This window comes from Akanthomyces muscarius, assembly GCF_028009165.1.
Source record: "Akanthomyces muscarius strain Ve6 chromosome Unknown contig_18, whole genome shotgun sequence".
Lineage (NCBI taxonomy): Eukaryota > Fungi > Ascomycota > Sordariomycetes > Hypocreales > Cordycipitaceae > Akanthomyces > Akanthomyces muscarius.
The window spans coordinates 740,491-766,313 of record NW_026611618.1 but is presented as its reverse complement, the minus strand read 5'-3'; the positions used below and the strand labels follow the sequence as shown (position 1 = coordinate 766,313).

The following is a 25,823-nucleotide window of genomic DNA, read 5'->3' as shown; positions in this document are numbered from 1 at the left end:
CTGCCTGCCTGCCTGTCTGTTGCGATTGTAACACTATCCACAGTTGTTCGCCACGATGAATTAGCCAACCGCGGAGAAGTGGCCCAGCATGTGTGTAAGCTGTCCGACATGGCTGGAGTCTAGTTCAATACTCACGGCAAAACAGTCTCCGACCACACGCCCACTCCAGCCTTTGCTAACAACGAGGCTGCCCTCTGGCGTTTTTTCCTTGACAAAAGGCTTCCGTCATTCCGAGTTTCACAAATAGACATCATAATTAAACTTGGCATTGTTGCACGGAATTTGGCGAGTTGGACAGGATGAGACAAGTAGATCAAGGCTGGTAGACCCTGGAGAAGCCATGTTCACTGCGCGCTGCAGATCGGAAGAGCAAGCGAGCATCATTAGGGGACCTCCACGCACACCGTCACCTGGTGCGATGTCCGGGCATTGGACAGCGATAACGAATGCCTCGCATCGTTGATCTTGGCTGCGTGTCTCGCCTGCCACTGCGCAGAGGCCCCAATACACGTGTTCTGCGACGATCCAGGACGAGGCGAGCGAGAGACAAAATGTCATCATCACCCAACACCAGCGCATTCCAACGGGCGTTGCGTCGGCCCCCCCCTCTGATGACGATCGCCCACCTTTTTGGCCGACCAGCCTTCTTCACACCCTTCCTCAGCTAGTAAAACCCCAGCGCCGCCCAGAAGCAAAAGAACGAACTCAACACACAGAGAAAATACGTCGTATACATGGTGCCAAGTTTTTTAGCGACCGCCCAGAAGCCCACCCGTGACGTTGCAGGATTCTGGTCGCGAGCCCTTCTGTCCTTCTAGAAGGATGCAACGCCTCAGCCAAGACCTGCCACTAATAACAGTGGTGGCGGGCTTTTATTCGCTAGGAGAGTCGGATTCGGCTTTTTCTGTCGGCCTAGCACCTGGCCGTTGTTCCTCTCTGACTTCCGAAGCTGCCGGCCGAGGGTTCCAAGTGCGCGCGCTAATTCCCGACGCAGGAACGGCCACAAGGCCCTGTTACTTGGGAATTTCCTGTCCATTTTTCTGCAGAAGAGAATGCATTGTGGCGACGCGGAACTTGGACGTGGTTCTCGGCCGGTTGTAAGCGACCATTCTGAGGCTAGAAACCGAGGAAATGGCTGCTGCACGGTACTCATGCAGCAGTGCAAGCCACAGCCAAGGCTTCCAGAACGGCCTTTGGATGCCAAGATGTCTTTTCTGCTGCCAACGCTGTAAATGCGCTTCATGTGCTGTTTTCTGCTTACGCTTGTCCCACCACAACTCGTACGCTTTTTGTCTTCCTCAGCAAGGTAGTCGGCATTTGCCTTTGCTCCAGAGCCTGGCCTTGGCGGGCGTCGGGGGCTGATCTACAACACTCGCCAGTCAGAGCCCAACACTGGTCGCACATGTGTTGTTGAGTGAGGATACGCGAGAAAACGGAACGATCGACAGACAAGCTTTTTTCGTGGCTGCAGGAGCCAGTTGGAAAGGGCTTGGCAAAGTCGACTCCGTCCCACCCCCCGCATATGCTGCGCATCGACCTCTGGACGCGAAACCTGCAATGTAAGCTGCAACTTTTAAGCTCTGCATATCCTTGTAATCCGGTGGGACGATCAGTCCAAGTTCCTGATAAGGGTCGCTGCAAGGCCACCGACGGATGTATCATTCTAGATGGAGAAGCTGTAAGAAAAGAAACGAATAATGGGCAACGAGGCAAAGAATAGGTTGTTCAGGCCTTGTCAGAGGGCTTGCTCTAGGAAAAACTAACAGCTACTGCCCGGTAGAGAATTTTTTTTTTGGCGTGTCCTTCATTAAGTTATGCTCTGTGTCCAGTGGTTGCACCGGGTCCTTGATAGCATCGGTGCTGGAAAGTGACACTCCCGCGGTGTATGGTTCTCTGCTAGTCTTGGTCTCGTACTCTTCAACCAAGTGTCACGTTCCTGTTTGCAAAAATTCCCGATATCCAACATCACTATCTCAGAAACGGTCGAGGCATTTCTGCTGGGCTGTGTCCTCGTCGAGAGCATCGCAATATAGGCGACGGCAGCCCGTGCCACCTCTCCTTGACGGTGACCTCCGTGCCGGGTATCGTGCCGGTTCCAGGCACTTAGGCTTTTTACGCGCCATTGCTGAATTCTTTTCTTCTTGAGTGAGCTTTTTGCCGAAGTTTCATTTGTGGATGGCGGAACAACAAAATCGCCACCTTTGCCTGCGGCAACTTGCAAACTTGCAGCTCATGTAAACATTCGACCGCTATTTACGACCCTTTCCGCTACAAACACTCGAAACGGTCGACCAAAACTACGTAGGTGCCCATGATTCTATTCTTTAGCACCTCTATCACGAAGCCCTTTTGCTACAGGTTCATGCCCACACTCCATTGCCCGGCCGAGTGCTGTGTGACCTTTCGTCCTCGCGTTCACATCCACGCCAACACCGACAAGCAACGTGAGCTTCTCGACCGCATCCGGTCGATAGCCTACATATGAATGCTCCGGGTCTCCTGCTGCCAAATGCAGGGCAGTCTCGCCTTCCTTGGTGAGCGCCATCACGTTGGCGCCGGCATCCGCGAGAAGCCGAAGCTGCTCAAGGCTTCCGTGCGCAGCCGCACAAAGGAATGGCGTCGCTCCATCATTATTCACCACTTCGACATCGGGGCCCGTGGCAAGCAAAGCCTGGAGAAGCGCCGCTGAGCTCTCCGCTGCTAGATGCAGCAGCGTGTTTCCCTCTGCATCTCTGCTGTTCTTGTTGGACACATTGATGCCATGATCAAGTAGAAGCTGGATGCAATTTCGGCCGTCGGCCAGTGCGACATGCAGCAGCGTGTCGCCGTTGTCGTCTGTGGCATTGACGTCGGCCCCCGCATCGAGCAGCAGACGGGCGACCGCCAAAGACTCTGCGCGGACGGCCTCGTGCAGAGGGGACCGCCCGTCGCGATCCTTTGCTTGGACATCGGCCCCGGCGTCAATAAGAAGCTTTGCGATTTTAGGCTGCCAGAACAAGGCCGCCCCGTGCAAAGGTGTCCCCCCATTCTTGTTGCGGACATTGACATTGGCGCCGGCTTCAATCAGCAACTGGACTATGGCATAGTGTCCATTGGCGGAAGCCGTGTGCAGCGGCGCCACGCCGTTGCTGTTTTGCGCCGAAATGTTCGCCCCGGCATCGACGAGGGCTTGGACAGTCGTCTTGCTGCCCGACTCGACGGCGAAATGAAGAGCGGTCGCATTCTGCTGCTTCGCGTCTACGGCAGAAACGTCGACTCCATCGCGAATGAATTGCTGCAGCTGCTTAGAGTCCCCGTAGAGCGCCGCCTGATGGAGGCTGGCGGCATCGATGTACGGCTGATCTGCTTCTGCCCGGCCGCAGCAGGCACACGAAAGTCCCGGCTCCTCGTGCGCTTCGGCCATGATGAGTGATTCGTTGGATAGCAAGAGTTGAAGATTTGTCTTGCAGCAGCACGAGAATGTCGCGCTGAGACAACCAACGAGAAGTATAGTTTTGGCAAGCATCGATCGATGTGATGTTGTAGGGGACGTGTCGGGTGATTATACAGTTTAACGTGTACAGTAGACCCTCAATACGACAAGATCTCCACCAATAAACAACTTTAACCCTCAATAGAAACAGATCATTTTTGCTGCTGGGACTCGAACCTCTTGAGCCCCGTAATCCACTGCGCGGCCTAAATTATCTACCTATGCCTTGAGCCTTGGGCAAGAATCTGCCGCGTTGCGGGCCAATTGCTCCCACAAACCCCCATGAATTACACTGGAGCGAATACCGTTAATCGTCCAAGCTGCGCCACCGCGGACGTGAAGAATAGGCAGGTGTGTGGTCTGGCGGCGCCGTCTGGGTCCGGCAGTGGAGCAGCGTGCATAACGCTTCGAGGTTTCTTCAATTAAGGTTGAGTCGGGGCACATTAATGACTAGGGATAGGGCTGGGAGCCTGTGTCGAAGTGTCTTTGAAAGCTCGGCAGTTCGGCGTACTCTGGTGTGTACACCAGGGTGATGGGCAGTTGAGATTGTAAAATTAACCAAATCGCACCATTCTCGAATTCGCCTGCAGGTTTTTGCTTGCCTGCCAGCTGATACCTGCCATACTAAGCATTGGCGCAGCTCATTCACAATGCTGCTCCCCGTGTTAATCCACGCAGCTGCTTTAGACAACATTGTCACAGCCGACTTGTGTCATTGTTGAGGATTTTGGGCTCTGATTCGCCGGTTGCAGGCGCCTAGCTTGTGCGCAACACCTACATAGAACGAAGAGACTGAAAAATTGCCGACAGTCAAAACTTGAGATCTTGTCGAGCGAACTATCATCGTGCCGATATCCTAATTACTAACTAGCGTCAGCGCGTCCTGAGCTGGCTGAACCACACCCCGCTTGACGCAGTAGCGCACGCCTTTTGTCGTATTCATTGATTTAGACTCTTAGCAAGATCATGGGCGAGACTTACAGTGAACATTATTGTGCACGTCATGACTGCAAGAGGAAAATATCATGAATACCTTGAGTCCGTCTTCCCAGCCACGTCCTGGCGAATTCAGGACATCAACGGCGGCTGTGTCAATACAACCCTTCGAGTCGTGAAAACGTCAGGCACTGCGACTGCTGAAAGTTTCATTCTCAAGCATGCGCGACCCAGTTTTGGTGAGCCTGGATATATCCAAGAATTTTCGCTCAAGCGACAAGCAAGTTTTACTTCCTTTCAGATAGTCTTTCAGAATACAGAAGTTGCCCTAACCGCTGAACAGGAAATCGAAAGGGCGGCTTTAGGACTATGGGACGTTGGCAAGCCTCTATACGACCGGAAGGAGGATGAGTCCAGCCGCTGGCGAGTGCCAAAATGTATTCGGCATGACATGGGAGCAGAGTCCCGATTGGGACTGACGGACAATGACTCGGAAGCGTCGGTGCTGCTCATTGAAGATCTTGGGGATGTGCAAGACATCATGAGCTATTTGGAGGATTGTGCCAAATTGCCGGCACTGCCACCAAACTTGGAGGCGCATATATTCTCTGCAGGGCAGTCTTTGGGTACTTCTCTGGCAAAATTGCATAGCCAGAAGACGCTTGCCGAAATAGCGAGACATCCGAGCACAATGGCTGTCTTTTCGCAATCCCTCACTGACCATCTCGTATGGAGCGCCATGCTGGACTCGCTCCCTGAATATTTGTCATCTTTTGAGGATGGAAATGAACTCTATCAACGAGTCGAGAGCGATTTCAAGACTGCTCAATACGATTATTCACTCGTCTTGTGCCACGGCGACTTTCACACTGGAAACGTCATGGTATCCTCAGCAAGCGCAAGCCCAGCAGCCACGGCGGTAATCGACTGGGAATTCGCCCACTTGGGACGGGGCGTCAATGATGATGCTGCGAAGTTCACAGCGAGTATTCACTGCATACTGATCGATGCGCGGCGTGGAAACAAGAACGAGACACTCACCAATTTGCTGCGACGCCTCATTTCTGGCTTCTGCTCTGGCTACCGGGAGACTGCTCAGCGCCGGTATGACGCAAAGAACCCCGACGATGCAAACTTGCAGCTTTTGCGATCGGCCATGTTATTTCACGGGACAGAAATGATTGTCTTTGCCAGCGAGTTCATCCCGGATAGTGCGGCGCTTCAAGAGATTCTTTCGGTTGGGGCCTGGTATTTGAGGCGGTCTTGTGCTGATGCCAACGCATTTGCAAAACAGAACTTGGCCGTGCTGGCATTGGAAGAAGATGAGAGAATCATGGGTTCACTGTTTCTGAACTGAATCTACTTTCAATTGAATAATCACAATTGGTTCAGAGGATGGCAGTAACCTCCGTGGAGCGCCAGGCGTCCCTTAAGTTTGATGCTTGGCGGACATCGCCGATATATTCGTAGCTGCATGCTGGTTTCTGTTCTCACCAAAACATAATCTGATCTTTTCAGAGCTAATGTAGGGGATTAAGCCCTCGGGTATTATTCATCTTGCTTGCTGTCCATCATTCGCATGACTTCTTCCTCTGCGTCACCCGCATCACCACCCCTTCGCTTCATCTCTGCCTCGACGTCTTTTCTGCGAGGCATTCCATGCCCCAGTATCGAGGGCAGTTCTCCCTTTCGCGTCTCGATCCAGCCCTCGAGACTGCGCATGCCGACGACGAGAAAGCCCAGCTCCTCGCGGTCCACGTCAAAGACTTCCCACCAGGCGCACTCGGGCATCGTCGCTCCCAGATCACGCGCCGCGTTGTATATCGCTGCCGTAGCGAGCGCATGCGGTTGGTGTGTGAGATATAGTAGTTGCGGGCTCAACAAGGCTGTATTCAGGTACTGCGATGCTCGAAGCGAAATTTCGTGCCGTGAATGCGACAGAAAATCGAGCGTCTGGAGGTATGTCACCGTGAGACCGTGAGGCAGCGCGACGTGTACATTGAACGAAAGCGTGTATAGTATGCGAGCCTCGAGCTCAAGCATGCTCTTCTGAAATTTGTAATATTGGTCCTCGGTCTGATAGTAGGAGGCCGGGTCGTTCGTGTTCGTCGCAGCGCTCGGCGTGTTGAGAAAGGCCGAGTTTGGCGATAGTAGATACGCGTACACGGTCCAAACATCGCGAGGTAAGCGGGGAAACGATCCCATTTTGGCGACAAGGTACAAAGAGGCAGCCGAGACGTCCTGCACTGCATTAGCATAGCCGGTGGCGGACGCCCTTGCAGGTCACTGATGCGTGGAACTTACGCTGAACTCGTGTGCCATTGGCGAGTCTACAAGCCAGTAACGCGCCAGTATGACGTTAGCCTGTGCAGTCACAGACTGCGGAAGCTCCAACAGCAGACCAGCTGCTTGCGTGAGGCATTGTGTCGCGAAGAAGACGGCTTCCTGAAGATCTTGTGGCAGAGACGAAAAGGTCGAGCGGCGGTAGAGCTGCTCCGCCGTGGCAAGGGGATTCGTCAGATGCGCCATGCCTCCAGCGCGACCGAGCAAAGAGATATGGGAGTGCCCGAGCCACTTCGGCGTTCTAGAAAAGAAATTGTCGAGAGATGCAGGCGCCGACGCTCGGCAGGTCGTGGTGTTGATGCACCGCAGAAAGCTACAGTGGGGTTGGCGACTTTTGCGCACCAAAGGGCTTTGTCTCACATGAAAAGAAACACCCGCCTCATCAAGGGCTTGTAACACACAATGACGGCACCAATAAATAAATTAAAACAAGATAATGGCTACAAGCCCAACGGTAACACAAAAAAGACAGTGTAAAAGGCAAAAAAAGACTTGCGGCCAGTGTGACTCGAACACACGACCTTCAGATAGGTATCTAAATCCGTAGGATTGAAGTTGGACTTCAGTCTGACGATCTCCCAGCTAATCTATGGCCGCGAGTTGTTGAAAATCGGGGACATATTTTGGTCTATATACTACACTCAAACTGGAGTAAGGGAAAAATGTACTTGTTGCCGCAGCAAAAATAAAAAAAGGCAACATTAGACGCGAATCAATATCTTCATTAACATTTAGAAATCTTGAAGAATGCATTCTTGCATTTTTTCTTCGTTTCGCCCTTTGTGCGCGGACTTCCCTCAACTAGTTCAAGGCGATGGGTTTGCTAAAAGCAGACGTGCAGCTGTGTACAACACCATAAAAGCTTGTCAATCTAAACGTATCATGACAAAGCTGACGATTGAGCATTGCATCTCTTTTGTTCGTTTAACCATATAAGCGACCCTATTCAATTTTCTTTTCCCTTTAGACCTCTCATTAGAATTCCATAGGCGGTCAAAGGACCCTTTCCGCCGCATTATCTTCAGAGTTAACATTGAATATACAAAGCAAAACAAACTAGAGAAATGTAGATATTCGGAAGCGCAGCACTTTAATGAAAAAACTATAAGAGTATGTGCATGCCGCGCCCCTGACACTGAGTCGGAGCAGATGAATAGCCAGCCGAAAGCCTAAAAACTCGACACAATGTGCCATCGACAAGCATATTATTACACTTGCGGCCATCACACTGGCCGCAAGACATTTGCGATGCCGTGCTCCGCCGCGTGGGACCGTCACATTATCAACCCCAAAAGCTGGCGATGCAACCCGCCGAAGGAAATCAAGCACCGAGTCCTCGGATACTGCCGCGCGAAGTACAGGTACGTTTGCCGACGGACCGTATTCTTACAAAAAGGTTGGATTTGCTCGGACTGCGAGCACCCCAATATCAGCTCCCTAAGATGTAGCAGTTGTGGTCATGCCGCCTGCGGAAGATGCAGTATATGGGGCGACATCAGGCATGTTTAGTAAATTAGATGAAGGAAATGGGGGGTTTAAGAGGGAGAAGCAGATCAAGGATAGGTTGGGAAGAAAATGACAGACTGTTGGATGAGGATTACGATCGAGTGGATGTCGCTACTTAAATTACTAGATCATTGCCAAACTAAACAAAACCGTGTACTGCTTGGCTGTTGATCTATTTATTTAGTGGCTTCTAAAGATTCCATCAAGAATAGGGAAATCTAGAAAAATCCTAGTCGGGCTGGTGGGGAGTAAAATGGGCCGGATGAACGTAGTTGGAGACAAAGCAGAGATATTACCTGGCACAGGTGCGAGGCTCTCACGCATATCAAGCGGCTTAACCAGCTGACATATTGCCTCTCCGGGAATACTCCTCAGTTTACGTCTTTTTCTTTTGTGCGCCTGTAAACTTTCCACAATCCTTTTTGTCATTCCTTTATAGATGGGAACGTTGAGGAACCGTTTGGTTCTACAAAGAGGCCACTGCCGTTTCCTTGCACTGTCCGCTCAATGACCAGTAAGCAGGCCTGGACCCAACAAAGGTCAAAGGGTAATTGACCTGTTTCAAGCATCGAATCTCATTGATTGTGATTGCACCACCAAAACTCTTTGGCATACCGCGCCTTTGGGATGGAGTCAGTACCACTGACCAACTACACCACCGGCCAACTACACCACCGACCAACCACACTACCGACCAACTACATCACGAACCAACTAACGAACTATCTAATTACTCCACAAAATGTGTAAAGAGTTCCAGTATTACTTTATTTGTGGCCACCACAGCGGCCACCCTAACCTTGTTTCACCCGCAGAACGCAATCAATGCCCAGCCGTAAGTGATGCCCGGTCCCGGGGACTGGGGTGGGATGCTTGCCCGGTCAGACCCCTCATTCGGCGCACGATCAAGGGCTACTGCCCCAACAAATGGGATTGTCAAAGAGCCGCCTTCAAACGTCTAGGTTGGATCTGCCATCTGTGCGATGGCAAGAAGAAGGCGGAGCTGGACTCTTGCAGTTCATGCAACCACTCGCCGTGCTCCGATTGCAACGTTTGGAACTGGCCCACTGGCGATGACTGAGATAGCCTTCGAGGGGTAAGCTGGCCAGAAACGAGTCAACCACGTGAGGAATGGTGATGAAACATATTTTGCGTGATGTATTCGAAAAGACCAGGCTTGCTGAGGCCTGACTTGGCTTCGGGGGCGGCGCAGTCGAGCATCTCCGGGGCAGAGGGTAAGATGTACCAATTGGCAGAAGGGAATGAGTAGCGCATCTATAAGGCATCAAATAAAAAAAGACCATAGACTTTGATTCATGAATTACTTATCTGTTAAGCTCATTGACTCTTTGAATCGGCGTCTTGAGGACCTGCAAGTATCGTGAACCTCCAGGTATTTAGTTCTGCTCCACAGCCACGCCGTATAATACCTGTATGAGGCAGACTACAAGCAACTTTCGATGTAGCCCAAATTAGCGCTACAGTTGCAGCTCCCAAAGCAAACAAGGCTTCTACGTCCAGTTTCCATGCAGTACTTTCTGCCTCGACTCATCGAATCTCAAAAGGGTCAAGGGCGCATCTCCAACAATGGTTTTCATTGACGCAAGTCTCACAGCGAAGGACAAAGACAACCAAGAACAAAAATACGTCGTCCACCACCCCTTTCATTTAATACTAAGGAGTTCCCTTCTATAAATAGCCATCTGCAGCCCGCAAGTCTATCCTCTCTTTCGTCCCAGCAAACGGCTCTCTTTTACATACTGTCCAGGACAGCACACAGGTGCATAGCAAAAGAAAACCAAAAAAGGAAAAAAAAAAGGATACGTGTTGGAATGTGCAAAGCTGTTGTTTTTCGGCACCTCTGCGGCCACACAACCGGGATCGAGTTTTCCGTCTCCCACGCCGAGAACTGTCCGGCGTCGCGACACTGCTACAACGTCACCTCGACCTGGAGTCGTTGCGCTGACACCCAGAAGGTCGACTACTTTGGCCACGGCTACTGCGCCGGCAGCGCAGAGTGCCGAGACGTCGCGTTCAAGGCGACCGGGTGGATATGCAGCTCGTGCGACCACTGCGTCTTGCCGGGCACTCTCACCTGTCCGGGCTGTGAGCACCGCGTCTGCGACTACTGCCGAATCTGGAGACGTTTTGGACACTCTGCTGTTCGCAAATGATTATCTTTCTTTTTTGCAGCGGCCATATCTTCTCGTAAAGATTTTTGGTCTATTGATCGTGGAATCTATCATCACTGGTGGTCGGTGTATGGAAAGGCGCTCGTAAAAGTGCGTGAAAGCCGACGTTGTGGTCGGTAGGGCTGCGCGTGGTAAACGAGATATTAAACGATCAAGCAATAAAACTTGAACTTTCGCACCATTTCCCTACCATCTCTTTCCTTCGGCCAATCATAAAGCCTACACTGTGGCCAAGCTACCACTTTTTCTGTCTTTGTTTTCAGGGTAGTCTGCAACCACAACGGTGAGCACAACGCGTGCAGCGCTCGCAAGAGCAAGCTAGCCCGCATCCCGAGCACATTCTAGCCGCCACAATATTCTCTTTGAGAATTTTAGAGAATTTGGCGAAACATAAACTACACTAGCTTTCATGCTCTGCTGCGACATTACGATAGTCCGTGATACAACGCTGGCCATGGCCTTGGCGAGGATGGACTCATTGGTTGACAATAAGTCTAGAAGGTGAGCCTTGTTTGATTATATATCCTATTTTAGATGCCCCCTAGCACGGCAATCTGCGTGGCGTGTATGTCGGATCGGTGAGTGAAGAACACCGACGGCAAGCCCATGTGTGGCTAGGTTCCCTGGGTAAGCTAAGATTTTCTTGGGAGATGTACACGTAATTGTTCATGAATTGGAGTTAAAATGACGTTACATCCATTTGTATATGCATGTTTCATTTATCTTACTTATTAATTCTATCTGCCCTTATGCTACATTGTGCTCGACTTTGTTGCGTCTGGTTTGGGCGTGGTAGCCCTCTCTGATTGGCGCAAATTACTTGTACCGAAGACCGATCCAAAGTCGGCATCAACAAGCTCCGTCCACCGTGCCATCTTGCGCGACCTGCTTTCCACATCTCAATCTCACAAGGAACATCCAATTTAGCTTCCCGGCCGAATGGGGTTGGCGCAATCGTTTCCCATGATTTGGTGCCTCTGCCTTACCGTCACTGCCTAGTAGCCCCTACGCTCCTCCGTCGGATTACAAGGCGACACTAGATCCCTCCCACGCATCTGGTTGCGCGTCCATGTGGCTTGCGAGGTGCATCGGACTGGAGCATTGTCCGGACTAGACTAGAGCGCCACGCTGATTTCCAGTCGAGAACAGAGGTTTGTTACAGCCCCCCCCCCCGAAACATGGGTCGTTAGGGTGTGAGGTCACCGCCGGCCCAGCGAGTGCCGGGTTCTGGTGCGAAAGCATCTAATGCGAGGGTAGTTGCTAAGGAAGGAAGCTTAAAAATGATGCTGACCAAGGAGCTCATCTCGCCCAGAAGAGTATTAAAGATGTGCTTCATCCACCCAAGATTTTGAGGGGGATCGGCCTCTGTTCCAACGTGACTACTCTGCTCATCCTCGCTCACACACTCTCTACAATGCCTTCAAGAACAAAATGCTCCTCGCCACTCTCATCAAGCTCCAGCGACGATAGCGCTCAGGCTAAGCGCACACGCGTTGGTAAGCCAAAGGTGCGAACCGGCTGTATCACTTGGTAGGTTCAGTTCTTGACAGCACCGAATGATGGCTGCAGCTACTAATTCCTCGCCAGCAAGTACGTTTCGAAATCGTTCCTCGAAACAGACACCCAACTAACCTCTTCCAAAGGATCCGACGAGTGAAATGCGACGAAGAAAAACCGGCCTGCAGTCGCTGCACTTCTACGGGCCGCAAATGCGACGGCTACGGCCCGCGGCCCAAGAGACCCAGCCCCTCCGACGACGAGGATGACCGCAACCTGGCCGGCGTGCGCCTCGTCAGAAAACGTCGTGCCATCAACGAAGAAGCCACCACGGGTGCCGTATCACTGACTGGCGCCGCTCCGACCGCCTACCCATATACCACCCTTCTGCGACCCCTGATGGCCGACATCTCGGGCACGCGCACCGAAAGAATGTACTTTCACCGCTTCCGTGACATTGGCGAGGAAGCTCTCGGCATCCGACACATGCATAGCGGCCTCTTCTGGCGCCAGATTGTCCCGCAGTACTGCGCCGAGGTACCCTCGGTGAAGCACGCCTACATTGCCTTTGCGGCGGCTTACATGCACTTTCACGTCGCGGCGGCCCAGCGACCGGGTGTAGGCGCTGCACCGACAGAAGCTGAACGATTCGTACTAGAGCAGTATTCAATTGCAATGGAGCGAATGTCGCACGACTGCGGTACATTGCCCTTACGGCGCCGGTACGGCATCACCATGATGTGCTGCGTGGCCTTCTTTTGCATTGAAATGCTGCGCGGCGACTTGAGCCAAGCGCTTGTGCATCTTGCCAACGGCACCCGCATGATGGCCGACCTGCCAGAAGACGTGGCGGATATTCTGCACAACCCTGCGAAATGGAGCCAGGGACTGGACACATCCCATGTGCGGGTAGCGTACATGGTCAGGCTTCTCACGCGGTGGGAGGACTCTGTCGGGCATCTCGCTGCTGACTTCGAGCCGCGCCTCACCGCGCAGGCGTACGAGTCCCGTCAGCATGAACAAGTTGCCGTCAGGGCGCGTTCGGTGGAGGAGCTGCAAGATGTCGTCGACGACTTTTGCCAGGACGTCAACGCATTTACGTGGATGGTACGGCGGCACAGGAGCAGCAGCGAGAACATGTACTGGAGTGATCCTGTCCACCGGCTACATTACTGGACGCTCAAGCAGCGCGGCGATAACATTGGCGTCCTGTTTTCGGACCACTACGTCGTCCACGGCATATGCTACCACCGCAGCTCACGGGAGTACCTCGCCATGAACGTGGGTCTACTGCGGCACCGGGTCAGCGCGCTGACGCTGGACTTGCTGCCTTTTGATGCGGCAGAGGTGCTGTCGCCGCTCGCCGAAGCCGAGCGCATCCAGGAGCTCGTGGCCATTGCGGAGAGGATCCAGGCGGGGGAGGGGGATGTGGTGGGTGGCAATGTGTCGCATATTGATGTCGGAGTTGTACCTACGCTGCATGTGGCAGCGAAGCATTGTAGAGATTTGGTAACAAGGGAGAGGCTGCTGAGCTTGATACGACAGTGGCCACGGAAAGAGAGTCTCTGGGACGGGCCGGTGATGCGAGAGATGATGATGTATTAATGTTGGGTTTTGCTATTATAGAGATGCCGTCGTTGCCAAAAGGTTTTACAGCCCATGCTGAGCGGCTGAACAATGAAAATAATTGATTCCCTCCAACCTGAACTGTATTCCATTCCATTGTTGTTTCGACTTACACGCTCTCCAGCACGGGGCCGGCTGCGGTGGGGCATTGAAGCTCCCCCCACACTCCTCGCATCACCATGCAGCTCCAACTTGCAACCTCCCATCATATACCCAGCAAAAGCCATCCTCGATTCCGATCCATTGACGACACCCAATCAATTAATTCCAACTCGATCCCACACATAGAGCGCCGCACCTGGACCGACCTACGACGCGGCGGGCACAACCCCCCTCGCAATGGCCACCTCGACGTCGCAGACGCCGCCCATGGACGAAAAGCCACAGCCTGGAACCCTACAGCAGCCGTTTGAGCTCAACCTGCAGCACGGCCACAAGGACCTCGTGCAGGCCATCACGTTCAACACGTACGGCGACCGCTGCGCGACCGGCTCCGTCGACGGCAAGATCCGCGTCTTCAACCGGCACAAGGACGGCACGTGGCGCCTCTGCGACACCTGGACCGCGCACGGCGGCGAAGTCCTCGAGGTAGCCTTTCCTCCCTGCCTCCCCTTTCCTGACTGCGGCCAAGACTGACACCACCGCCACAGCTCCAATGGCTCCCATCCACCGTCTACCCCAACGTCATCGCCTCGCTCGGCACCGAGGGATGGTTCCGGCTGTGGGCCGAAGACCCCTCCGCGACGCCCGGCCGGCGCTTCTGCGCGGGGCGCACCTCCTCCGGCCGACCCATCTTCGACACGCGCTCCTCGCGCGGCGGCGGCAGCACGTACCGCTCCTTTTCCATGACGCACAGCGACGAGACCAAGCACACGCACCTCGCGCTGCTCACCACCGAGGGCCGGCTGACCGTCTGGGAGACAGAGCAGCCCGAGGCGCTCAACGACTACGCCGCCGTCGACGAGTTTCTCGTCATCCCCCAGCGGCCGCAGCGCGGCGAGGAGACAGCGTTCAAATGCGTCTTTGACCCCAACCCGGAGCCGTGCTATACTGCCTTGCGGGCCGGGGTCCCGACGGACGCGCTGGGGCTGGCGGTGGCGGCCATGGACGTGGTGAAGATTTACAGATCGAGGGACACGGTCGGCGCGAGCTACGGCATGGACACGGCGAAGAAGGAGTTTTACCTCGCGGTGGAAGTTGACGGGCACAGAGGTCTGGTGAGGGATATCGCGTGGGCGCCGGGCAATATCCGCGGGTACGACATGATTGCGACGGCGTGCCAGGACGGCTACGCACGCGTCTTTCGCATCGACACCCCCGTCGACAGCACCGACAGCAGCAAGTCCTGGGCCATGAGCGCCCTCGTCACGCCGGAAAAGTCCCTCCAGCAGCAACGCGCCGCCGCCAACGCCGCCGCCGCCGGCGGCCAATCGTCCACGTCATCGGCCTCGCCCAGCAGAGACGTCCACGGCAGCAGCGACAGCAACAGCATCAAGAACCAGCCGCATCACCCGCCGCACTCGTCGAGCTTGAGCGCCAGCCTCGCCAGCAAGGCCGCCTCGGGCGGCGGCGCCGGCGGCGGCGCGGGCCTGCGGGGCGGCCCCCATGCCGGCCAGCCGGGCACGGCGACGCACACGGCGCGCGAGATTGCGCGGCTCGACAACCACCACCACCGCACGCCCGTGTGGCGCGTCGGCTTTGACGACGACGGGCAGATACTGGGCACGACGGGCGACGATGGCAAGCTGCTGTGCTATCGGCAGACGCCCGATGGGGGCTGGGCAAAGAGCTCCGAGATGATGATGATGAAGACGAGGATGGCGGCGCCGTGACGACCGGACAGATGAGGGAATACAAGTATATATACCAGGTAGTGTTTAATCTCGGCGCATTGGGGCGAACATGACAAATGTCACCTTTCATTTTAGGTTTTAATTTTATATCGTTTCGTCTTCGTCAACTTGTTGATTTATAAAGACTGAAGGCTCCAGAGGCTTGAAAACGCCATGGAGGCTGACAGAAATCGATCCAGACCTCTCAGCTCGACAGCTCTTTTTCCCCCGGGAATTTCTCGCTGGCTTGACATCTTTCGGTCCGTGGGGTATTGACTAAACATAGAGATGATAATGACAACGGATTTGATTTCGTTCTTTATCCTTCGTGATTCAAGGTGTGTGATGTCTACAAAACACCCTCCCTTGCAGCGCTCCGTGGAGACATTTTGCCAACGCGCAAGCGCCATGTGCCCCCCACCCCTCCCAGGAAGCGTACCTCGAACATCCTCGTTGCCTTTTCCGGTCACTGCCACGGCAGCAGGAGGAAGACGCTGGGCAGCAGACGACCAACGCACATCCTCCGCAGCCAGGTACACATCTCCCTCGCTCCACTCGAAACATGACCGGCCTGGCTACCACTGCTTTGTCCATACCAGCGCTCCCTGCTGGCCTCGTGGTAGAAGCGAACCGCCTTCCAATCGTCAAAGTAGTAGAGCCGCGCGGACGGCGCCGCATCGACAAAGAAGAGGTGGGTGAGTTCTGCGGCGTCGAATAATGCCGAGTGGCTTTCTGACGGATTGTGTCGGATCAGAAAAAGCCTAAAACCAGCTACTTCGGGGCAAATGGCAATGAATATTACATGCAAAATATTGTTCGAATGCTCTCTTCGGATCTTCCGACACCACGATATTCAGCGGCGGTAGAAGCCATATATGTTTGTGTCTCGCTTGTCTCGTCCTTGAGCTTGTGGAAAGTCTAATCTTTGTCGAACGCTTGGTTGTGGTTGTTTTGGATACTCTGGAGTGGCACAACCAAGTGGCGTACTGGTAAACAGTCAGTCACACAAGAGCGGCAACAAAGGCAAGTTTGTTTGTTTGAGATATTTATTCATGGCAGCTGTGCCACCTTCGAGCTAACTATTACTTCTCATGCAGACGCTCCCCGGTCATAACACAACCTCTTGTATTCTCAAGTGGAATGGAAGCTGCTTAAAAACAAATAAAAACAAGTCATATAAAACTCCAGGCCCTAATAACGCCATGATCATGATTTTGGACAATCTGTTATCCATTTTCCAATGCGCAAAATATGGCGGCTCCAGGCGCGCGCAAGCAAGGTGGCGAAGGCGTATGGTGGGCGCTAGACGGTTGCAACCCGCTTCACCGCCACCAAGCCACTAACGTGGAGCCTTTTTCGTTCGGAACTCCCCAAGCAAAAGCAAATTTACAGAGCAATCATGCCACCGCGAGCATCGCTTACGCGGCGTCGGCGCTGGCAACGGGAGGAACGACCTTGGTGACCTGGTTACCGGCGCGGATGATGCGTTGGCCTGTGGAGTCGTTGACATAGGAGACGTCCTTGTTCTCGAACTGGGCGCGCTTCCAGATCTCAACCTCGCAGCCGCCGCGCAGGACACCGACACGCATGGTGGAGAGCAGGTTGTGGGCAGCGTTGGAGTGAAGGTAGACACCGCCGTTGAAGATGGCCGTGGCGTCCTTGCCGATTGCGGAGCTGATGAGAGCCTTGCCACCGGGGTGCTCCTTGATGAAATCGGTCACGTCGTGGATGACACCGGCAATGGCAACGAGAGCCTTGCCGTTCTTGGACTCGGCGACAAAGTCGTCCCAGGAGATGACGGGGAGCTGCTCGAGAGGCGTACCCCAGTCGAGGATGGCACGCTTCTGGTCGAGCTTCTTCTGGAGCTGCTGGACACGGCCCTTTTCGATTTCGTTGGAGCGGAACTGCTTGAGGTCGGTGGCGAGGCCGAGGAACTTCCACGTGCAAATGGCCCACTTGGTAGGGTCATACTGCCACCACTCGATAGCGTTGCGGTAGTCGGAGGGGAACTCGTGGTGGAAGTTGTGGTAACCCTCGCCGAGGGTGACGAGCGCGGTGATGACGTGGTCACGGGGAGAGTTGCGGTCGTCAAAGGGCTGGTCGCCGAGCCAGTGGGCCAGAGAGTTGACGCAGAAGGTAGCCTGCTGGACGAACCAGATACGGAGAATACCGCCATAGACGAAGCCGCCGAGCCAGTCGTTCCAGAGAAGGCCACAGAAGAGGGTGGGGAAGACGAGGGCTGTGAAGATGACGGACTTGAGGTAGTGTCTGTGCTGCCAGACGACGACAGGGTCCTCGTTAAGGTCGGTAATGTCGGTACGTCCAGTGCGCTTGGGGTTCTGCTTGAAGACCATCCAGCCGAGGTGAGAGTAGAGCAGACCCTTGCGGACAGAGTAGGGGTCCTTTTCGGTGTCGGTGTAGCGGTGGTGAGCGCGGTGGTCGCGCGACCACCAGCGGATGGAACCCTCGACGGCACCAGCACCGACAAAGGCGAGGTAAATCTTGAGAGGGGTGGAGGCCTTGTAGGAGGTGTGAGCCCAGAGACGGTGGTAGCCTGGAGCCGGTTAGTTTCCCAGTTCCTTCATTGTTTCAGACTGCCTGCTGCAATGTATGACTTACCAGCAGTGATACCCAGGCCAGTGTTGAAGTAGTAGACAACGGCAAAGATGGCGGTATAGAGGCGGAGAGGGACCCAGTAGGCGGAGATGAAGCCAATCATGGGAATGATGATGATGAGGGTGGTGTTGAGCCAGTTGACGTGCTTGTGCCAGTTGGACCAGGTCATGGGGGTGTCGGCAATGTGCACCTTGGAAGCGTCGTGGCCGTTGCCGGCGCGAAGAGGCTTGTAGTCGGTGGTGCCATCGGGAAAGGCGGCCGCAGCCTTCTTCTCCGCGGGAGCAGAGGACGACATGATGGGTCGTGGACAGTGGGTGTCGAAGGTAGTTCTTTGGGAACAGCCAGTGACGGTGGGTGAGAGGAGGAGGTTATAGGATGGAGGAAGGTAAGGAGTGGAAGGGGGGTGAAGGGGAGGTCAAGAGGTTTAAAAAAGGGCACGGCGGAGTTAATAATGGCTGGAGGACCCTTGTTGTGGCGAGATGGCGGCGGATGCTGGGCCGAGCTACTGTACTGTACCAGCGTGTGTCAGTAGGAACGTGACGGACGGGAGCAGTTGACAGGGAAGCTTTGTGACTTTTGCTTTCTACCAGTACCTTGGCAATTGGCTGGACGAGCAGACAAAAGCTTGTACCGGACGGCTAGACGTGGCGGGAGCTTTTGCTGGGCGGGGCCGGGTTTGTTGCGTTTTTCCCAGCAAGGGTGTTGCAGGTGTGGTGCTTGGTGGTGCTTGTTGGGGGAAGAGGCGTGGCGGGATCCAGTTTGAGACGGAGGTTCCGGGTCCGTATCTTTCCTGAGACAGAAAGATCTTGATTTATTTGTGGTTTTTTATTTGTTTATTCGAATTGGTACCAGATGCCGTGCACCAGTAAAAGAGAATCATCTACAAGCCTGATTGTGATGGCTTTTACGTGTTGCTGCCGTGTTTGACAGCTGGCGAGTTTTGGTCTGGCAGCTGGCAACTTGTTGAGGGTGGCGTGTAAGTCGGGTACAAGACAAGATAAGATACATGCCCAGGTACCGCCGTTTGCACCAACAAAGCACCCCGTGCCTATCCGTGCCGATTGACAGGTATAAAGATGGCCACCTCCCCAGCATGCGCAGCATCACATGTGCCGAGCAAAGATTCGTGACATGCGCCAGCTATCAGTGGCGTGCATTGCGTCCAAACAGAGGACAATCAGTGCGGACGGAGCAATATAGCCGTCGACGTCGTTCCTTGGTGGGCGGGCCCATCAAGATCTGGGCGAGCCGAGGTGCTTTTCTGGCGTGCTCTGCGTGCCAACCTGGAGCTAGCGTGCAAGAAAAATTATTCTGCAGGGAAGAGACGGTACTTGAGGCACCCATACAAAGTAGCTGGCGCGGTCTTGTACCCCGTCTCCACCGCGGTGCAGCGGGAACCCAACGTTTGGAGACTTTCCCCAACAATTTCTCTCTTACCGTGCCCAGCCCGCCAGGCCTGGCCCCAGCCAGCCGCCGCGCAGCCAATCAGAAGCTCCGGCTGTGACTGTGCTGCGCTTCCTCGACTTTCCGGCCTCTGCCCAGTTTTCCACGCCCAGCCATCCAATACCATTCAGTTGATCAATCACCAGCCCATGCTGCTTGTCCATCGCTCTCCGGTCTTCTCCACGCGGTTGCATTCTTGGCTTCCATCTTTTCTACCCTAATCCAGATGCTACCATTGGCGCAAGGAACAAGGTGGCGAGCCACGGTGTGACGGAACAACAACGATGCAGACCCTGGCCCTGGCCGCCCGTTTGCCTCGAGATGCCCCAGGCTGCAATTGCCAACTCGGCTGAATCAGATGCTCTCGAATCCTCCCGTAACTGTCACTCGCACGTAAAGCAACAAGAAGAACCCCCCAAGAAACATTGAAAAACATTCGCTAGGTACCTATTTTCGTCCCTCACTGCAGATGCGTACCTGCAGGTCTTGCCAGCGCTAGACCCTGAATGGCCCGAACCATAGCGGCCCCAACATATGCCCGTACGACGCCATCTGACGCCTCTTCATCATCAGCACTGGCTGCATCACATCATCCTCCCTCTCTCGAGTCTGCAGCTGATAGCCTTCATTTCCTATCTCAAGACTGCCACACTGATGCTGACGCCTGCCACATGTCACGGTATGAGTCGGCACTTTTGGCAGGATTATCTGCATGCATCATGTATTTACTTGTAAATGGCCTGACTTTCGGTACCTCCGTCATGGTATCAGCCACCACCAAGAGTAATGTACCGTCAGGGTCCTTTCACCATAGTCGATCAGCCCCTCTTTTGCGTCACCATCAATTCAAGGCATGCGCCAGCCTCGGCCGTTGCTATTGTGACATGCGTCTAAGCAAACCTGCCATCACTTTACCTGCCTACAGCGACATGAGAGATTCTTCTATAATCAAGAGACTAAACGCCACCCTTATTATGGTACTCGTACCGCCAATTCTAGCTTTGTGCACCTGCTTACATGAACCTTCTGAATGTCGGCGCAAGGCTGACAGTCTTCTCGTTTTCCTACCCTGGAGTAGTCATCATGGAATGGCCTTTCAAACGTCTTACCAGTACAACAGAGTCGTTACTTTCATTAAGCCATTGCACTCATATATCTGACCAGTCTGTTCAGCAATAAATGGTTTGTAGTACAGCCTCTGCATTGGGTGGAGTTGGCGGTGGCCCGAAAATCGCGACCGGTTTTATTCAGCACACAAAGGTTCTGTCTTTGCAGTTCCGCTGGAAAGTTTTTCATAAACTGTACCGCAACCGTATTTGTCACCATATAGACCTCTCTATTATGGACATACACGTGGATCTGGCATGAGTAGCCGGTCGGAATGAAGATGGATCGAGTGCCTTTGTTCTCGGCGGAGCTTTCATCGTATTAGCCATAGTAGACGGCTGACTGTTCACGTTACAACAATGAATCACGCAGGTTGTGGCAATCGTTATCGGTAGGAATATCGCTGCTCGTTTCCCGAGAGTTGCTTGGCTGTAAGTGATTGCGAGCTGAGGGTCGTCGGCCGGTGGAGGATCGGCGATTGGCGTGGGAGTCTCCCCGGCCTCGATGGGGCTCACTGCCACAAAGAGAACCGAGGAGGAGCGGGAAAATGGCAAGGCAGCGCATGGTGACGATGAAAAGATGAGCCAGACTATTTGTGTATTTCGGCGTTTCATTTCTGTGAAGAGATGGCTGCTTGTGTTTGATCCTGGACTGCTAGCTGGTGACGAGGCGTCGAATTTATACGAGATTCGCCTCGCCCCGGCCGCCCAACTCCCGCTGTTTACTCCAACCTGGAAGGTGCATCGCGCCGCAAGTGTGCCGAAGCTGTACATTAATCATGCTATAGAGTGTCACTGAAGGTACATACAAGCTGATCATGCAACGAGAGAGTGCTTTACACCGGACGGGCCGCAGTCAATGCTGCGAGAGGCAATGTCTCGCCGCGGCAGCCAGCAACCCTCCTCGACTAACCTCTTCCGTTCCTTAGCTGCTGTATTCATCGGGATCTTGACGGATAAGCTTTGCATTATCGGCGACACCGTTATGGTGACAAGTATGCAGCGGCTCGGCTACTGTAAGCAGGATCAAGCCCACGAAAGGTAGTGCAAAGTCTAGTTACTGGGCGTCACATAACTGTCCGACCTGAAACAGAAGCATAGCTATGAATATACAGCAACTGGTTATTCCTTGTTTTAAATCTTTTATAAATGTTGCTCTGCTATTCCGTGCCTTGGCGTCGACTATGATGCGCAAGCCGCATATTTCGGCAATGCAGCACATCTGTCGGTCTCACGCCCAACCTTGGCATTTTAACGTTTCTGTGTGGGTTTTTCGACTTCGAAAGGCTTAGCCACTGGCATGTATAGGTTTCACTGCATTGCCGCTGCAGCAATACGCGCCCCAGCGGGTAACCCGAAAACGCCACCCGCTCTACTGGCCTTGCCACCACTAAACGGGCGCACACAACGCGCAGTAAATAAACAATCAGCAGGACATGGTACTTTAGAGATGAAACAAGTACAAGTATTTGAAAGTATCCAGGATGAGCTCTTGCGTCTCCTTTGTAGGGGAAGAAGGAGTCGAGCAGTGAGCTGTTTTGCCACCCGCTTGACTTCGAGCTTGGGGGAGGGCGATTACACCGACGAAGCCTTGTCATGTCTGATTTCCCGGCCGAGAGTGCTTCTCCCTTGTGATTCGGGCTGTGATGCGTTCTATAGATACAAGGTGCTCTGTCGCGCAGCTGGTCTATGCATCTGATAAACTGGTGCCCCGCCGATCTACCTACACCACAGCCTGTTTAACTCTTTTTCCAAGCTGGGCAAATAAGGCTCATGCCGGGGTAAATAGGTCCCCAGAAAAGAGGCACGGATATGCAGCCTGCGGCTATAACGCTGTGTAGATCCGCTGCACTGCCGGCTCCGCGCAACTTTATGACCTGTCAAGTCACAGTACACTGCACTTGAGCGTTGTGTGGAATTGACGACGCATAGCAGTGAAACAGGAATGATGCATCTTGAGAGGAAAACACGCTTTCTGTAAAAGATGAACACATCGAATTATATGCCGAAACTTGCTGACGGATACACTCCGAGCATGCATGGACAAGCTGGCCTGTCTCTGCTGCATGATTATGCAGGCTGTGTGCGGCCGAGGAGCCGATAAAGGGAATTTATGGATTTATTCTACATGTTCTAGTATCGTATAGTGGGATAATATATAAAAACTTGTATTCAACACTAGGTGCACTCTGGCATAGGCCGCAGATAGTCCAAAGCATCGCCCACTGCCGTCAATTCTTACTCCGCGCCATTGTGGTGGCCATGTGTTGGCCAGCTCTGACTCGTGCAGTAAGTATGCTAGCTTGTGAGGATGCGAGATTTATAGAGTGGTGGTCTTTTCAGAAGTCAAACAATGGCGAACTGAGCAGAAAGACGAGCACCAATTGGCTTGGCCTCGTCCTTGACTTGACTTCTCTTTCACGTTTTAACTCCGTCGCTGGTAGACTACACATCTTGTATGGCGGCTGCGCGATAGAAAGAACTATATTCAAGATTTCTTTTACTTTGCTATAAACAGGGTTTTATAAATAAGACTTATATACTTGGCTTTTCGGTAAGACGGAGAGCACTTCGCGGCGCTCTTAGTTCTTGAGGAAGACGGAAAGCATCTTGGGGTAGTTGGGAGTTCCAAGACCAGTGACAGGGTCCCAGCCCTGGACGGCCGAGAAACCGTTGTTGCCGCACTCGCTGGGGGCGCCGTCACCATTGGGGCCGCCCATGTGCTGGTCGCCAGAGGTGATGTCGTTGAACATGCCGGGGTTCTGGTAGAGGGTGGGGTTGAGGAAGCCAAGAGGGCCCTTCTTGCCGGCGCTGATGCGCTCGTTGATGATGCGGTTGATGAGGGCAGCGAAAATGGGGGCGGACTGGGAAGTACCACCGCTGGTGCCCTCGCGGCCGTTGACGACGACGACACCGTTGAGACCGTTGGCGGAGACATCGGGGTAGCCACGGCCGGCGCGGTTGTAAATACCACCGTTGTTGGGGATGACACCGTTGGTGGTGTTGTACGAGTCGTAACCGGGGTCGTGCTGGGAGAAGTAGCTGCATGGCACGAGGTTAGCGGACATGTGGCGGATCTTGCAGGAGGCTGTAGGCTTACGTAGCGAGAGCGGACTTCTGGTAGTCGGGAGCGGCGTTGACGTTGCTGAAACCACCACCAGAGGAGAAGAGCTGCATGGTGGCAGTCTCGGCGTCGCCGGGGCTGGATCCGGCGGGGAGCTGGGTGGCACCCACGGAGGTGATGTACGGGCAGCCGCCAAGGACGCCGGGAACGAAGACGTCCTGGTTGTTACCCAGGCACTCACGCTCACGGCTGGCAACACCAGAGTCACCAGAGGAGATCAGGACAGAGACACCCTGAAGACCAAGCTTCATCCACTCGTTGCATTGGCGCTGTCAAGCAGAGACAAATTAGTTCAGCGTTTCTTGTACACAAGGGAATGGCAGGTGTCACGAACCTTGACGTAGCTGGCGGTAAAGTCGGCCTCATCGACGCCGTAGGAGATGGAGATGACGTTGGTGGCCTTGTACTTGCCGCACTCGCCGCTGTCGTTGCAGTAGGAGGCGTCGAGGCCCTCCAGGAGAGGGTCGAAGAAGCTCAGGGCGTCGTCGGGGACGCCAACCTCGTAGTTGACGGTGCCCTGGGGGTAGATGATGGGGACGGCCATCTCGTAGTCGAGGTCGGCCTCGCCGCTGTCCTGGGTGCCCGTCTGCTGGTTGATGGGGGCGTTCTTGGGCGCGGTGCCCCTGGGGACGTTGGTGGCGTACTTTGCGTAGAAGGTGTTGAGGTCGGACTGGATGAACTGCTCGCCGGCCTCCTCGTAGATGCCGAGGTCGTTGGAGGCGTCCTTGAGGGTGCCCTGCTTGAAGTTGTACATGGTGCGCAGGCACGCCGGGGTGATGCGGCTGGGGCAGGTCGACGCCGACGTGGTCAGGGCCTCGTTGATGGGGAAGAAGGGCACCTTGGGCAGGCGGCGCTCAATCTTGGTCTGCGCGGCGAGCGCGACGGCGGGCTGGACAAAGTCGACGTGGTCGGCGACGGCGCTGGGCAGCTTGTACTCGTCGGTGCCGATGTAGGTGCCCTTGCGGGTCGGGTGGCTGTACTGGTTGTACTTGGCGTCGAGGAGAGACTCGAGCTTGCCGGTCGTCGTCTCAAAGGTCAGCCAGCCTTGGTTCTGGCTCTGCTTGATGGAATCGGCCGAGATGCCGTTGGAGACGAGCCACGCCTTGACGGCCTCGACGGACTTGGCGTCGGGAGCAAAGGTAGACACGACCTGGTCCTCGGAGTAGTGCTTGCCGTAGTCGGCAGACTTGGGGTCGGAGCTGTGAGAGTTGCGTCAGTTTCGAGGCACATGGTAAGGAGAAAATGCTGCTCAGGCGTTGGTCGGAGAGCGCAGTGATCACTTACACCTTCATGAGGAGATCCATGGCATTGTCCAGGTTGCGCTGCTTGAGAGCGATGCGGACGGGAACCTTGGTGTTGGTGTCAACAGCAGCGCCCTTGGTGTAGCCGACGTGACCTGCGTCTCTGGACTCGTGGACGACCATCTTGGAGGCCGGCGCGGCCAGGGCCGTGGCGGCGAGGACAAGGACGTTCAGCTTCATGATGAGCTATGCCGATGAGCTTTGAGAGTGCTTTTTGGATGTTTGGTGAGCTGATGCTTGAAGTGCCTGATCAACATCGATAAACAGGCGGCAGTGGGCTCTATTTATATTCTCTTTTGCCCGATTATAAATCTCGTCTCGATTATGCCCTCACTTAATGCCTGATGCTCGTAGTTACCTACGGGTCCGGTGTAGACCACGAGTCTAGCTCCGTCCTATCTCGTTTACAAAGCATCAGTTGGAATCATCTGTGCAGACTACCTTCTGCAATCACGTTAGTCTTGTTGTTGCTGTGACAGCGCCAATGCCGCCGCATGATTAGCCAGGGGGGGTTCTATTTGCCTGTTTAGGAAGTCGGAATTTGGGGTTGCATCCAGGCGGACCATAAGCTGGCTACCAACGGGACACCAGGTACAAACGAGCAAGTGCCGCTGGAACGCTTGCCCGTGCGTACTATCAGCTGCACCGCGACGCAGCATCATGATAGCCTTTGCGCGTTGTGCAAGAGCACATATTTACTTGCAAAGACCATACTGTACCACGCGTATTTAGAGGGTTCGTCTGAGCCGGGTAGTGGTAAAGTCGTGTGGCTGCGAAGATCCGGCCCTGATCGAGCACTACTGATCACCATCGTCGTCGCAGCGGCCGA

General features: G+C 54.2%; 8 protein-coding genes across 8 annotated transcripts; 4 read left to right on the top strand and 4 right to left on the bottom strand.

Annotated features, from left to right (window-relative positions):
• Positions 1–2,317: 2,317 nt before the first annotated feature.
• LMH87_008713 (uncharacterized protein) lies at positions 2,318–3,403 on the bottom strand (the record flags this gene model as incomplete). The annotated part of the gene is made up of 1 exon (XM_056201928.1): positions 2,318–3,403. One exon carries the CDS (start codon positions 3,401–3,403, stop codon positions 2,318–2,320), a length of 1,086 nt encoding a protein of 361 aa, XP_056056541.1.
• Positions 3,404–4,475: 1,072 nt separating this feature from the next.
• Positions 4,476–5,765, top strand: LMH87_008712 (uncharacterized protein; the record flags this gene model as incomplete). Its single annotated transcript, XM_056201927.1, has 2 exons — positions 4,476–4,688; positions 4,752–5,765. The coding sequence occupies 2 exons, from the start codon at positions 4,476–4,478 to the stop codon at positions 5,763–5,765; spliced, it is 1,227 nt and encodes a 408-aa protein (XP_056056540.1).
• A 191-nt stretch (positions 5,766–5,956) lies between these two features.
• On the bottom strand, positions 5,957–6,937 carry LMH87_008711 (uncharacterized protein; the record flags this gene model as incomplete). Its single annotated transcript, XM_056201925.1, has 2 exons — positions 5,957–6,649; positions 6,713–6,937. The coding sequence occupies 2 exons, from the start codon at positions 6,935–6,937 to the stop codon at positions 5,957–5,959; spliced, it is 918 nt and encodes a 305-aa protein (XP_056056539.1).
• A 4,926-nt stretch (positions 6,938–11,863) lies between these two features.
• Positions 11,864–13,551, top strand: LMH87_008710 (uncharacterized protein; the record flags this gene model as incomplete). The annotated part of the gene is made up of 2 exons (XM_056201924.1): positions 11,864–11,979; positions 12,093–13,551. 2 exons carry the CDS (start codon positions 11,864–11,866, stop codon positions 13,549–13,551), a joined length of 1,575 nt encoding a protein of 524 aa, XP_056056538.1.
• A 360-nt stretch (positions 13,552–13,911) lies between these two features.
• LMH87_008709 (uncharacterized protein) lies at positions 13,912–15,404 on the top strand (the record flags this gene model as incomplete). The annotated part of the gene is made up of 2 exons (XM_056201923.1): positions 13,912–14,160; positions 14,223–15,404. The coding sequence occupies 2 exons, from the start codon at positions 13,912–13,914 to the stop codon at positions 15,402–15,404; spliced, it is 1,431 nt and encodes a 476-aa protein (XP_056056537.1).
• A 562-nt stretch (positions 15,405–15,966) lies between these two features.
• On the top strand, positions 15,967–16,559 carry LMH87_008708 (uncharacterized protein; the record flags this gene model as incomplete). Its single annotated transcript, XM_056201922.1, has 4 exons — positions 15,967–16,095; positions 16,159–16,281; positions 16,402–16,427; positions 16,502–16,559. 4 exons carry the CDS (start codon positions 15,967–15,969, stop codon positions 16,557–16,559), a joined length of 336 nt encoding a protein of 111 aa, XP_056056536.1.
• Positions 16,560–16,822: 263 nt separating this feature from the next.
• LMH87_008707 (uncharacterized protein) lies at positions 16,823–18,315 on the bottom strand (the record flags this gene model as incomplete). Its single annotated transcript, XM_056201921.1, has 2 exons — positions 16,823–17,958; positions 18,024–18,315. The coding sequence occupies 2 exons, from the start codon at positions 18,313–18,315 to the stop codon at positions 16,823–16,825; spliced, it is 1,428 nt and encodes a 475-aa protein (XP_056056535.1).
• A 4,836-nt stretch (positions 18,316–23,151) lies between these two features.
• Positions 23,152–25,174, bottom strand: LMH87_008706 (uncharacterized protein; the record flags this gene model as incomplete). Its single annotated transcript, XM_056201920.1, has 4 exons — positions 23,152–23,611; positions 23,670–23,962; positions 24,028–24,892; positions 24,978–25,174. The coding sequence occupies 4 exons, from the start codon at positions 25,172–25,174 to the stop codon at positions 23,152–23,154; spliced, it is 1,815 nt and encodes a 604-aa protein (XP_056056534.1).
• Positions 25,175–25,823: the final 649 nt, after the last annotated feature.